The 12,810-nt window shown below is 41.3% G+C and overlaps 1 protein-coding gene across 9 annotated transcripts in view; it reads right to left on the bottom strand.

Moving 5' to 3' along the window:
* gpbp1l1 (GC-rich promoter binding protein 1 like 1) overlaps positions 1-12,810 on the bottom strand; it is a 54,297-nt gene that overhangs the window by 29,355 nt on the left and 12,132 nt on the right. For all 9 annotated transcript variants that reach the window (XM_033028678.1, XM_033028673.1, XM_033028679.1 and 6 more), the window contains exons 2-3: positions 3,749-4,583; positions 2,317-2,436 (exon numbers count right to left, since the gene is read on the bottom strand). In XM_033028678.1, the coding sequence (XP_032884569.1) occupies positions 2,317-2,379 (63 nt within the window). In that variant the 5' untranslated portion in view covers positions 2,380-2,436; positions 3,749-4,583. The remainder of the gene's footprint in view (positions 1-2,316; positions 2,437-3,748; positions 4,584-12,810) is intronic.

Genomic DNA, 12,810 nt, shown 5'->3' with positions numbered 1-12,810 from the left:
CGCTGAAAAACCGGCGACTGTCAGAATGGAACACACACACATACATCACTTCCTTCTCCAGCCAGTTATGCAGGCGGGGGACAGGGCAAGCAGGGGGAGCGCTGTCTGAGTGAAATTCACACGTTGCAAAGCCTATGTCATATAGACACACACCACGATGAACAGGAAGGTTGGTGCTGTAATTAAGACGGTGAAAGTACAGTGCACGGGAAGGGTCACTTAAGTCCTTTAAAAGAGGGGGGGACGGGGTGGGTAGAAGGAGTGGGGACAACTTTTACGAAGCCAGAGATACATGGCTGTGAAGCTCGGCGGACATCACCATTACCAGTCGGTTATCCTTGGTTCTGAAAACTACTATTTACGTTTTTTCCCCCCAATGAGCCAATGAAATTCACCAGTCACCAACGGCAACAACCTACGATCTCCTGGCAACCCACTATAACCGCACTTACGTCACGAGAATTCTCACTACTCTCAATGGTGTCAAAATTCTGGGCGTCACTAATTTCTCAAAATGTCGAAAAATTAGCGACGACCAGAATACCATTACGACTTGCTGCAAGTTTGAGGGCACTGTTCACGACCATGAAGGCGACTCCCCGGCAACCACCCGCAAACATATGGCGACCGCATAGTCTGTAGTTGTCCAAAAAGTCGCCTAAACGGGACATGCCCATTAGGCAATTTTTTTCGGTGCCTGCCGTCGACTGTCACAGATGTAGCAGGTCGCTGAAAAAGAGGTGACTGGACCCCCTCCTACGACAAAGTCTACGACAATCTACCACCTAGTCGACGCCAAGCTACCGACAACCGGTGATCCATTAGGATGTCCATCTACGACCACACCTACAACAACCTATGACCACACAGGCGACAACCTATGACAACCAAAGTCAACCTACGTCCACCCGCGACAAGCTACGACAAGCAACGACCCTGTCGGCGACAACTCAATCGCCGGTACCTGTCGCCGGTTGACGTAGGTTGACATAAGTAGTCGCCAATGGAATTCACCAAAGTTAGCACCCGGCGACAACCAACGTCACCTGGCGACAACATACGACAGCACCCAGGACAGGAAAAGACAAGCTACGTCCACAGTTTTGAACTCCAAAATCCAGCGGCGACCAGAAAAATCGCCTCAGTGAGACAGGGGCTTAAGGCTCATTTTTACAGTTGGAACCTATAACCTATAGAATACTACAGCATACTAGTTTTATAAACATTTACAATCTGGATGTAAATTTAGGTGTTATGATTAGTAATTTTGGAAAAGGTATGATGGGTGATGTTGATAATGAGGGGAGTAATTATTGGCTGCAGAATGATACTGGTGAGTTAGCAGAGAAATGGTATATGAAATGTAATCCCCAAAAATGTGTGGTGATGCATTTTGGCAGATCAAACAAGACTAGGATATACACAACGATGGGGTTAAGAATATACTGAGGAACAGAAGCCAGCAGTACATATTGATTAGCATGCAGTTCTGGTCACCACGCTGTAGAGGATGTGATACTACTGCAGAGGTGTCGAGAAAATGCACAGGTATTGCCTGGGTTGGAGAGTTTACATTATGAGGAGAAACTGGAGAGGCTAGGTTTGTTTTACCGAGAGGGGTTGAGACTAAGTGGGGAAAGGATTGAGTTTGATAAAATTAAATTTGATGGCAGTAAATTTTTCCTCCAAATCTGAGATAGATAGAATGAGAGGACAGATTCAGGGTATGGGGAAGAGATTAAGAGGGGATCCAAGGGGGATCTTTCTCTTCCTGAAAGTTGCAGGTACCTTAAACACATTACCTGGGAGAATGTTGAAACCAGAGCTGCTGACAGCATTTAAGAAATGTCTTGAAGAATTAGTTAACATAGCAGGCCATGGACCAAGTGCTGGAAGTTGGGATTAATATTGATGGATCCCACTGATTGGCACGGACATGGTGGGCTGAGTGGCCTGTTTCCAAGCTGTATGACTGTGTGATTGCAAACACATGCGCAATGCTTTCAATAGCTGATAACTAAGGCAGGATTGGAGGCATAAGAGGTTGAATCAGATCGTGTTGATGAGGAGAATAGCTCTGTCCAAAAGTTGCTATCTGGATTAACAGTCTAATACCATAAATAGAAACTACCGTGAGGGAATGAAGTTACAACTGGGACCAATTCCTAGAGCATTATAATACGATAACTATTTGTTCTCGGGTTTCAACTGAAACTATACTAAGGCTTTCTCAATGCAATGAAACAACCTTTTGACCAATCATGCATTTGAAAGAAAACAAATTTATAATGTCATAGCTCATGTTTTGTATCAAACCTTAGCTGAAGACTGAGATGTTGAAAAATTAAGCCAAGCAGGTACAAAGTCATGCTGCGCCATTTAGGTCCAGTGTCTTCCAGTCAACGAAGTGAGGTATGAAACCTCATGGCCAAGATCCTGCAGAAATGAAATGGATTAAGAGAGGAATGAAACAACTGAATATGTCAAATAACAGACACATTTAATTGTCAAAAATCGATTCATCAAGTTATTTATTTGCCATTACAGTTAACTCGGCGTGTAAGCCATCGCACATCATAAATCTTTGACAAAAAAAGTCACGTTGCTACAGCCAATAACACAAAGGTAATTCTGCAAATGTTCACTACATTTGGAAAAAAGTTACATTTGTTACCCTTCCTGTAGAGCTTGAGTTCAACAATTAATAAACTGCCTCAACAAAAACTTCACTATTTGACATGCATAAAGAGCCCTAAGCTGAAAGGAAGAACTAATAGCATTGAAAATGTTTTATGATACAATGGATCTACTTGCAATTGTTCCATGAGATTCATTATTATATATTAGAAATTGTCTGCTTTTCATTTCCACGCAAGAACATTTTTTTGGAAGTAGTAACCAGGTCTACCTGAAATTCTCTATACAGGTATTAGAATCATAGAAACGTACAACACAGAAACAGGAGCTTTTAACTCATCTGCTTGCATTACCTGGTTCCTTCAATTCATTTAGTGTTGAAGTACCTATCTGAAAGTTTTTAAAACATTGTCATTGTATCCGCTTTCACTATGTTCTTTGGTAGCTCCTTCCAGATATTCACCACCCGATGTTTTGAAACCTTACCATCAGAACTCCTTTAAATTGTTCCCCTTTCACCTTAAACCTGTACCCTCCAGTTCTAGATTCCCCATTTTCTTTGCAGTTGACAAACCTCAATAAAACAATAAATAAAATATTTCCCATCTTTCACTGCAGCCCTCCTGAGTTATCTATTCATTAACAGTATCTATTATTTTTATAAGAACATTAGATTAGTGAGATAATTTATTTAAGTGATCCAACTTGCAAACTACTAGTTTCCATTATTAGAATCTTGTATAATGGCAAATTATTGGAGACAGTCATTTCACTGTGAAATACAAGGTACTTTAAAATATCTTACCATTTTACAGGCATGCTCCTTCATTCAGCTAATTAAAAGGTTACATTTATAACAGTCAAAAAGATAACCTGATTTGGTACAGAAATAATTAGTGATATTACAATTTTAATGAAGCGTATATGAGTAAAGATATATTTGTGGAGGCACAAACTTCATTAAGATGTTATATTCTGCAAAACAAAAACTAGAAATGTACAGATTTATTGTGAATCAAAGAACATGCACATTATTTGAAAACTGCAAAATGAGTTTGCTCTCAGAAGTGACCATTTTAGAGTAATACAAGATCATGAAACAACACATTACCTCCAAGCAGCGCTCTTTGGGCCCTCGGCTTTGATGTTTCCAGCACTGAAGCTTCTCGTTTTCGCCGAGGCAGGTTTGCAAATGATGGTAAGAGCTTGTAGAGCGATTTGGTCACTTAGGACCAGAAGCAGCACTTCGTGCTCGCCTGCACCTCAATCCCACCTCAGCTATTCATTTTATTTTCCCTTTTCTCCAAGTATAAAAATAGCCCCAGGGCCTACCCAGCTATTATTTTTTCAACTGAGAAGAGGAAGAACTTTGCTCACCTCATTAATGTTCTGAATGAAATGTCCCACAGAGAAAAAAAAAGTTTACATTACAAAAAAGGACAAATAAACTGGTTGTCGGCTTATGATTTGATTACAGCATAATTAAAAAAACACAGTGTGTCCAGATTTTATTTTATGAATGCACCAGATGCTCACATTTACAAATTTAGTCTCATCATTCTTTCGTCTCTTCGCAGTTCCATCATTTTTTATACATAGCTGTTGAAAACATGGCAGTTTAGAAAGTCCCTATTCTGATTTGAAAAGCGTATCCTAAAGGATGTCATTCAACAATAATTCTAAATCTAACATCTACCCAAGTACATCCAAAGATAATGATAAACAAAACTAAATTTTAAAATACTTCAAAAGATTTTTTAAATTGTAGGTCAATTTATTTTTCCCACTTGTCCAGATTAGCTTTCTCTATTCATTTATCAGAGCTGACCATAGTAAAACATATAAGCCGAGTTGATATTCCTGTTTCTTTTCATCCTCTGCAGCAAAAATAAATAAAAATGCTTTCCTTGGCACTTTCAGTGAAGCACTTGCAATTCCAGTAATACCTATAACAAAGAAAACAAGAAAATAACTATGGTAAAGAATTGTCTTTAGAAAACCGCAAGACAAATCAACAACATAATTTTTGAAACTCCTCCCAAAAGATGTGAACCGTCAGCAAAACCAATTACATGAAGATAGAATTTTCACCCCCCCCCCCCATCCCTTAAAATTAGCTGGAATCTTCTGCAATAGAAAAAAAATCTTCTTTCACATTTAAACATTATTCAAAGGAGATGTTTGAAATCCATACAGCTGTAGAACAGACATATAGTACTGCATACAAATTTGCTCAAGGTCATTTACGTTATTTGTATTTGAACACTTTATCTGACATTAGTACCCGTCTGATGTAAAGATAAAGAATTTTTGAAACAATGAGGTTTCATCACTAAAGGATTTAAATATTTGCATGTACTACACCAATGTCTATTTCTACACATATTACACCTATAATTGGTTTAATAAGGTACACAAGATGAAGCTTGATCTTGTCTTTCAGCACATAATTACCTAGAGATAGGTTCTCAATTATCACCTTCATTACAACAGAAAATTGAATATCCCTTCCACACATGTTGGAGAAAAACAAACCTTACACAAAACCTAAAACATAATTTATGTTACCACTCAATTTATATCCAAACGTGCTCAGTGTTGCATCATGGAATATCCACTTTTCAGATAGAAAACTGCCACCATAATTGCTTTGGATTTGCTGACAGTGTTAACTTGCCAATCTCGTCCCCAACTGTACTTTCCCCGAGTGGCTCATCAAAGGACAACTTAAGGGCCTGTCCCACTTGGCCGTCATTTGCGCGCCATTTACGCGACCTGGTAGCGTGTGGATAGCGCGGGACGGGCGCATGGAGGAGTGTGGAGTTGCGCGCGGTGTCGAAATCTTCACGCGCCACCGGCCTGTCGCCTAAATGACGGCCAAGTGGGACAGGATGACGTTTCGATTCGAAAGGGTGACGTTTCGGGTCGATACCCTTCTTCAGACTGAAACATCATCCATTCCTTCTCTCCAGAGATGCTGAGTTACTCCTGCATTTTGTGTCTATCTTCAATTTAAACCAGCATATGCAGTTCCTTCCCACAGATTAATTTGGTCTGCAGCTTGCTACTTTTCATTCACCTCTTTTTTTGAATAGGGGCATCTGCAGTTTTTCCAATTGCTAGCACCACTCATGAAACTGGAACCTTTTGGAAAACCACCATTAATATCATAAACTGGGTAAATGTCATAAACTGTGTATTAAAATGACGTCACGCACTCCAGACGGCTGTGCGGACGCATGATGACGCGCGCGACTGTCGCGCGTCAGTCACTACCGGCCTGTCACGTAAATGACGGCCAAGTGGGACAGGCCCTTTACAGAAAGACACCACCTCTTATCTCAGCAGTGAGGACATACACGAAATACACTGTCATAGTGTTTAATTCTTGTTCACATGGGTCAGCGGAAGAACCACTAATTTGTTCTATATCTCTCTATATCACCATCTATATCTCTCGTTCGAGAAGGGTGTCGACCCGAAACGTCACCGATTCCTTTTCTCCAGAGATGCTGTCTGACCCGCTCAGTTACTCCAGCTTTTTGTATCTATCTTCTGAAGAACCTGACAGACAGTTAAGCCAGGCCATATGACTAAAACAAACACAGGGACTGGAATCCGGACAACAAATAACCTACTGGAGGAAATCAGTGGGTAAAACAGCATCTGTGGGAACAAAATAAATTGTTGATTTTGTGCCAAACCTTGCATCAGCACACACCCCACAGTGTTCATCTAGCAGACTGTATATTCGATATGACGAAGAGGTTTGTCAAAAAATAATAATTTTTGATGCAGGCAAACTTTCACATGTTCAAAACTTACAAATATAAAAGACTCCAAAATATATTCATTTTAAAACAACATAGTCTTCAAAACTGCTTTAAAACATTTAAGTCTTCCTTTTTATTAACCAAAACTAAGATAACCCCTCGGTCGATGGATGGCATCCATTCAATTAAATTGTTCTTACACCAGATTTAACCCGGCTTAAGCTGTTCAAGTGGATTTTCTTTGCTCTAAATGGTGGATATATGCTGCTATTTTACATACTGCTATTAGTCTCAATGGTTTCCTAGCAAACACTTATCAACAGATTCAGATCTCACATTGGAATCCTGAACCTGCTGGAGTTTAGGAGGGTAACAACCAAGTTACAGGCAGAACTCCCAGTATTTGTTCATTAAACAGAGGGCAAATGATCCAATGGCAAGCAGTAACAGAATGACGGATTTGTTGAATGTTGGATTTTTTCAGATCATACGCTTCAATTAAATTCTGACAAAAACATTTGCGTGAAGCATCAAGAGAAGCAAGGCTAAATCTTTCTGACGTTAAATACCCCATCAGATTTTGTTGGAACCTTTTACTTCAAAAAGCTTCATTTTCAACTGAAATATCATAACAATTCAAAAGAATTGCAGTTTTTGACACACAACCACGATGCCATCTGAGCATGTTACAAGTTCATTCAACGTTAGAATTAACAGCAATTCATCAGAAAGAGGCCAGTGTTTATTTTTCAACTTCATTGCCCTCATGCTGACAGTTATGATAGGCCATTGGAGAGGGTAGTAAATCTACCGTGAATCTATGGGCGTCCCACTTGGCCGTCATTTGCACCTCATTTATGCGTCACATGTAAAACAGGTTGACGAGTCGTGACGTGCAATGTCGAGCTCAAATCACGCGTCAGCACAGCCGTCTGGTGCGTGTGACGTCATTAGAATACCGTTTCCCTATTCTGCATCATGACCATCATGGAAGAACTACAGATTTTATTGCTACAGCAACAACAGAGGCGTCTGTTAGGAGCAGCCCTCATACTTACAGATCAGCCAGGCAGGAGTACAACAAGAAAGGCTAGCAAGAAACCCAGAAAGAGGTCTGTGTGGACGTGGTTAGAGGTTATATGACGTGTAAAAGGCGGGCCAACTGCGTATGGGTGGCGTTTACGGACGTTGATACACTGTGACGTAACCATGCGTCACCACGCGATACAGCGTGCAACGCCAATGCGTCAGCGTGCGTACGCGATACGTCACACAGGTGGCGCGCGAGGATTTTGTTACACTACGAAATCCTGGAGCGCAGTGCGATACCGCGCGCCACTGCATGCGATTCCACGCCTCACCATGCGCAATGTGTGCGTCAACCACGCACACCCAACGCATCGACCTATTTTACATATGACGCGTAAATGACGGCCAATTGGGACAGGCCCTTTAGTTACCACACAATGAGGTTGGCTGATTTCATTATAAAGGAAAAATTGTGAACCAGATGATCAAGAAGCATGGGAACCTTAAGTGATATCAGATTTTTAATTACATATTTTATTTAACTGAATGAAAATTCTTCAGTTATTCATGATTAAACCATTGCATCCAGTCGTCACAAATGGTTTAGTATGTAGAATACAGACAATAACCAGATTACAAAAGCATTCCATTTCACTGAACTATTCAGTGCCTGAATTTTGTCAGTCAGAAATGAACAAAAACAATGTATTGGACAGGATCATACTAACAGCTGTGACGGGATAGTTAGCAAACGCAAGGAAAGTGGACACAAGCTGGGCACACTATGTGAGTGAACAAGCAAGTCTGCTCAGTGTTCTCAACTTTGTTTGGCTCAACCCTACCCTGATTGCTGCAGCTCATTTGTATGTACGCGTATTCATACGTTACAGACATTTGTAGCCCAGAGAGGGCTTGTATCAAAGTACTGGACTTCCTCTCAGCTGTGGCAATAGTTTAACTGGTACATTCTATTCTAATCTGCCGAGTTACCTCGCCAAAGATTAAATTCAATTTCTTGAAGCTGTGCTAAAAATGAACAATTATTTTCTAAGATTAGCACTTGCGGATCCCATGGCATGAAGCACACATATGTACTATGTGAAAGTAGCCCAAACAAGTAACTGCTACAAATTTTATGGACTGTAAATATTGCACAATTCTTTACATTGAACCTTTTGTCCTAGGCCTCCTCCATTGCCAGAGTGAGCCCAATTGCAAATGGAACACTTGGGTACCTTACAACCTAATGGTATGGACATTGAATTCTCACATTTTAGGTAACAAACCTGTAAACAACCCCCCCCCCCCCCCCACCACCCCTTATCCCCCCCACCACTGTCCCCCATCTGGATGTGTACCCATTTCTCTCCTTCCACCCACATTCCTTTCTCTAGCCTCACATTTTTTCTCTGCTACAGAAAGTAGTTGAGGCCAGTTCATTGGCTATATTTAAGATGGAGTTAGATGTTGCCCTTGTGGCTAAAGGGATCAGGAGGTATAGAGCGAAGGCAGGTACAGGATACTGAGTTGGATGATTAGCCATGATCATATTGAATGGCGTTGCAGGCTCGAAGGGCCGAATTGCCTACTTCTGCACCGATTTTCTATGTTTCTATGTTAAATAGTCAGTATTTTTTCCCCAGGGTGGAAATGTCCAACACTAGACGGCACGGGGGCGCAGCAGTAGAGTTGCTGCTTTGCAGCACAAGAGACCCTGGTTCGATCCTGACTACGGGTGCTTGTCTGCATGGAGTTTGTACATTCTCCCCGTGACCTGCGTGGGTTTTCTCCGAGATCTTTGGTTTCCTCCCACATTCCAAGGAGGTACAGATTTGTAGGTTAATAGGCTTGGTATAATTGTAAATTGTCCCTAGTGTGTGCAGGGTAGTGTTAATGTGCTAGGATCATTGGTCGTTGTGGACTCGTTGGGACGAAGGGCTGGTTTCCACACTGTATTTCTAAATTAATGTAAGCTAGAGGGCATAGCTGTAAGGTGAGATGGGAAATGTATAATGCAGATATGCGTGGCAAGTTTTCTTTTTACACAGAAGGTGGTGGGGGCTTGGAAAGTATTGCTAGGGTGGCAGCGGCGGTGGAGGCAGATATGATGGTGTTTAAGAAGCTTTTAGAAAGGCACACGGATTTGCAGGGAATGGTGGGATATGGATCACTTGCAGGCAGATGAGATCAGTTCAGATAGGCATCATATTTGGTACAAACATTGTGGGCTGAAGGGCCCATTCCTGTGCTGTACTGTTCTGTGCTCTATCATACTATACATAGTGTAAACTGGTCTCTTCTTTGCTATTCATTTACATCTTTTCCTTAAGCTTATGTTAGAATATGGAGCTCTTCCTTTGTTAATTAAGTACACATTCAAACTGGCAATAGGTAAATTTGGCCGTTGTGATGTTTCTCGTGCAAGGCATATTGTTTATAGTTCCTATTTTATAATTGTATAGCTATTTGCCCAAATAATGATACCCAATGAACTAGTTAAACCACTATCAGCTAACCACATCTCATGATACCTCAGACTTCTGCACCTCTTTAATCATTCCAGTGAACCAGGACTCTCCTTGAACCAACAATGAAAGCAGTGACTTGTTGAAGGTGGCCCAGAATTACCTCACTTCCAGTCCTCAGCTTTATCCTGCAGAAGCTAGTCCATGGATGATATTTCCATTAATTTGCCCGTGAAGAAATAGCTGAGTGCAGTTAACTGCTGTTTCTAACTATTACTAATATTAGTTTAAAATAAAGTAATTAAAGTAATTGTTTTGACTGTTTAACTTTAATATATCTCATGTTTTTAAATGCAGTTGTAGAGATAATGACCATCATCTCTATAATGTCCATTGGAGATATTTCAAATATTGGAAACTGTTTTAAATCCTTTGCAGGCAGTAACCTGTCAAAGCTTGCAGGGACCTCCTACGTTCAGGGCCTCCTGTGTTCCATGGAAGCATTCTCCACATCACCAATTGAGCCCAGTTTATTTGGCGGCAGGTGGGGAGTGGGAGTGAGGAATGCATTAACGGCAAAAAATTGTAGGCAACAGTACTGGTGTTTAGTGCAGACACTGGCCTGGGTCCAGTGTAATCCATGTTGCAATATTTCCAGGCTTCCATGATTATATATTTGATTTGCATACTGTTCCTTCATACACTTCTGTCTTTCCACTGACAGCATATTCCCATTCCTGGTTTCTCTCTCAAGATCAATTACATCTTGCGAAATCCAACAGCCATCTGTTCATTCTACCAGCTGACCAGCATCCTCAAAAGTTGAACATTTCCCTTCAGCACTCCCCCAAAATACCATTGGTCCTAAATTTCAAATTACATTCCTTTTAACCCGACCCAAACCATTGATATATTCCAGCAATATGTATAGGAAAGAGATCAAGAATCTCATGTCATTATGTCAGGACAATAACCTAGCTCTTAATAAAATAATAATAATAATAGCCCTTAGTAAGATGAAAGAAGTTGGCTGTGATCTAGGGAACTGGGGCGTTGAACACAACTGTGCCCTTGTCAATGGAGCTGCTGTAGAAATACTCAACTTCATGTTCTAAGGTATCAACAGCCAACCAACCTGATGCAATGATCAAGGAAGTGCATTTGCATATTTACTTTCTGAAGCATTTGAGAACATTTGGCATGTCCACAAAGATTCAGGAAGCATCTCAATTTGTGTAGCAACTGTTCTGCTCTTGACAGCGGTGAACACTGCCAAATCCACCACAAGATTGGCACTTCCTTCCATCCATCTTCACAGTGCATTGCAATAGAAAGGCTGGAAGCATTGTCAAGGATGCCGGCCACGCTGGCCGTTTCCTTTTCCCTTCTGGGCAAAGATAGAAGAGCATGAAAGCTCACATCTAAAAGTGTCACAAATGTTTTATTGCTGTGTACTGATGCAGAACAATGAAATTCTTACTTGCAGCAGCACAACAGGTTGTAAACACACTATTCAATACATAATATAACAAACAAAAAAAAGTTAAATGAATAAAAACAATATAATGTAAAAAACGAAACATGGCCCAAAGTCTTTAGCACAAGTAAGACCGTTCATAGTATAGCTCGAGTTTGTATTGTTCAATAGCTTGATTGTTGTTGGGAAGATGCTGTTCCTGAACCCAGATGCTACCGTTTTTGGACTCCTATACCTTCTTCCTGATAGCTGGGAGTGAAATCAGAGTCACGGCTATGGGGGTGTGGGTTCTTGATGATGCTGGCTGCTTTTTTGAGACAGCGCTTTAGATGGTGGAGAGATCTGGAACTGTGATGGACTTAGGAAACCCATGATGGAATTGAGATTTAAGGACAGCTTCCCCCCCCCCCCCCCCTCCCCCCCAATGCTATTGCATTCCTGAACTAACCACATGTCATACCCCATTCCTGGAGGTGCCTCCTGCAGGTTTTCTTAACTCTACCTCATTTGGTTATATCATTATTGTACTTTACTATTCTTTTGCACTACTAGGATTTCCCCCAATAATCTTGCATCATTCTGCTGTTTTGTACTTGTTTTTATTATTACTGTGTGAATGTTTACTCAGAGCTTCATGTGAAGGAATTTCATTGTACTTCATGTACGTGACAAAAACACAATTAATCTTCCTTCAAGTCCCTTCCTTACATCATCATCATCGGCGGTCACTCGAAACGAGTATGACTGTCCTCTCCTCTCCATAGGATAGTCTACTTGTGGGTCTGCAGATGTCTATCGAGGCCGATCCGCGATCCACCAACCTTAGCGCGTGGGCAGAGGAGACTGGCGGTAGTTCGCAGTCGTCGGGTCCCCTTCTCTCTCTCCTTACGGTGCTGTCGCTTTGTCTCTGCGACACGGCGTAGCTCCGTTTCATGATGTGCAGCTCCTTCCTGCATGGATTTCCTCCAGGAACGCCTATCCAGCGAAATTTGCTCCCAGTTGCTTGATGTGATGCGGAATTTCTTCAAACTGTTCTTGATGTTATCTCACTTACTGATGCAAGACGATATTCCATTTGGTTTAGTCTTCCCACTTTTTTGGAATATACAAGGTGTGTGCACTGTAATTGGGCATGTAATTGGGCATTTAAATCACCAAGCACAATTAGCTGCTTTCTTTTCATCTTGCCACTCTTAAAAGTCAAAAACATTTATTTTGATCACTCAGTGAAGTTAAACACCATAAATTAATTTACAGGAATCATGTTGATTTAATTTTTGCCAAATCATGCCCTACGACTACCAAACACTGCCAGTCTCCAATGCCCACGTTGCACCAAGGTGTGTGGTTTGCAGGATGGGCCTCGGCAGACATCTGCAGACCCACAAAATCATGCTCTGCTTCAGAAGGACAGGGCCAAAGTCTGGCG

The sequence above is a fragment of the Amblyraja radiata genome, chromosome 10 (genome assembly GCF_010909765.2).
Source record: "Amblyraja radiata isolate CabotCenter1 chromosome 10, sAmbRad1.1.pri, whole genome shotgun sequence".
In the NCBI taxonomy this organism is placed as follows: Eukaryota; Metazoa; Chordata; class Chondrichthyes; order Rajiformes; family Rajidae; genus Amblyraja; species Amblyraja radiata.
The sequence above is the reverse complement of the archived record's forward strand: the minus strand, read 5'-3'. Positions and strand labels throughout refer to the sequence as shown.